General features: G+C 45.6%; 1 protein-coding gene across 1 annotated transcript; it reads left to right on the forward strand.

Moving 5' to 3' along the window:
* The first annotated feature begins 396 nt into the window (after positions 1–396).
* Positions 397–1,095, forward strand: LOC113770244 (E3 ubiquitin-protein ligase CIP8-like). The gene has a single exon (XM_027314652.1). The coding sequence runs from the start codon at positions 397–399 to the stop codon at positions 1,093–1,095; it is 699 nt and encodes a 232-aa protein (XP_027170453.1).
* Positions 1,096–1,308: the final 213 nt, after the last annotated feature.

Here is a 1,308-nt window from a genome sequence, read left to right on the forward strand (position 1 = left end):
TTGCGCTTCATCAACCTCCTGTCTACCCACTCATCAGCTTCATCTCTACCCACTCCAACCTACTTCTTTTCGACCACAGATTGGTGTTGTTTCCGCTCCAAAATTTGCTTTGGTTGCACCTGATTTTGTCTCTCCTCTCTCCTTCGTTTGTCTTTCCTTCCGCTTGTTTTTGCTACTGTGCTGCTTTCTGTCCGCTTCTTTTTCCCTTTTCGGCCAGACCCTGAGGCTATTCCCACTCAAAATTTACTGTGTTTTCACAGTCCTTGGACAGCTTCCCCACCTTCTCTTTGTTCTTTCCTTCCCGAGGATTAGGTGGCTGTGATGATGAAGCATGTTGCTTGTTCTCGTTATTTCGCCACTCAATGGCTTCAGATTTCTTGTTTGAACCCCCGAGCGATGAGGAAATCGAGTACGAGCACGACGACAGTAAGGACGACTCAAGCGAAGAAAACGGAGAAGCGAAAAACAACGCCGTTAACGAGGAGGAAGACGAAATATCAATTTCTCCAGCTAAAAAGAATAAAAAATCCAAGCACTCTTCCTGGGATTTCTCTTCCTACTCCCAGTCAGTTGCCGAGGAGCATGCCCGCCGCTACACCACTTGAGGACCACTCAATTGAGTTTCGATTGGCCGTGCCTAAAGGAGAAGGGTATATTCGGAATCCAGTCGATTACATGGATACGACAGGTTATGAAGCATTGCTGCAAAACCTAGCCGAAACTGATAGCGGTGGGTGGCGAGGAGCGCCTCCCGCATCAAAAGCTTCTGTTGAAGCATTAGAAACCACGGAGATTAAGTCAGAACTGGAGGCATTGGCTTGTGCTGTATGTAAAGATATAGTTGGTGTTAGAGAAATGGTAAAAAAATTGCCTTGTGGACATGGGTATCATGGGGATTGTATCATACCGTGGTTGGGGTCGAGAAATTCGTGCCCTGTATATAGGTATGAGTTGCCGACAGATGATGCAGAGTACGAGGAAGAAAGAAAAAAGAGAGCTGCCGCTGCCGTTGCTGCTGCCGCTGCCGCTGCCCTGAGTTCTTCTTCCGGTGGCATTGGCGGTATTAGTGGTGATTACGAGATTCTGTTCTTCTAATCACACCGGTGGCATATACGTTTACTTTCTACAATTATTTTTTGATTTTCTTTTTCAAGAATTAGCTTATGGTTTCAGATATTTTGACTCGCGGAACTCTCTTTGTGGACTAGCTTGAGGAATTGTAAACTTGTTTCTTCTTTTCTTGTGTTGGGCTCTAAGAGAGCCAAATTCGGGGAGAATTTAACCATGAGTTAGAATGGAAATCACAAC

Source organism: Coffea eugenioides, chromosome 5, assembly GCF_003713205.1.
Source record: "Coffea eugenioides isolate CCC68of chromosome 5, Ceug_1.0, whole genome shotgun sequence".
Classification (NCBI taxonomy): domain Eukaryota; kingdom Viridiplantae; phylum Streptophyta; class Magnoliopsida; order Gentianales; family Rubiaceae; genus Coffea; species Coffea eugenioides.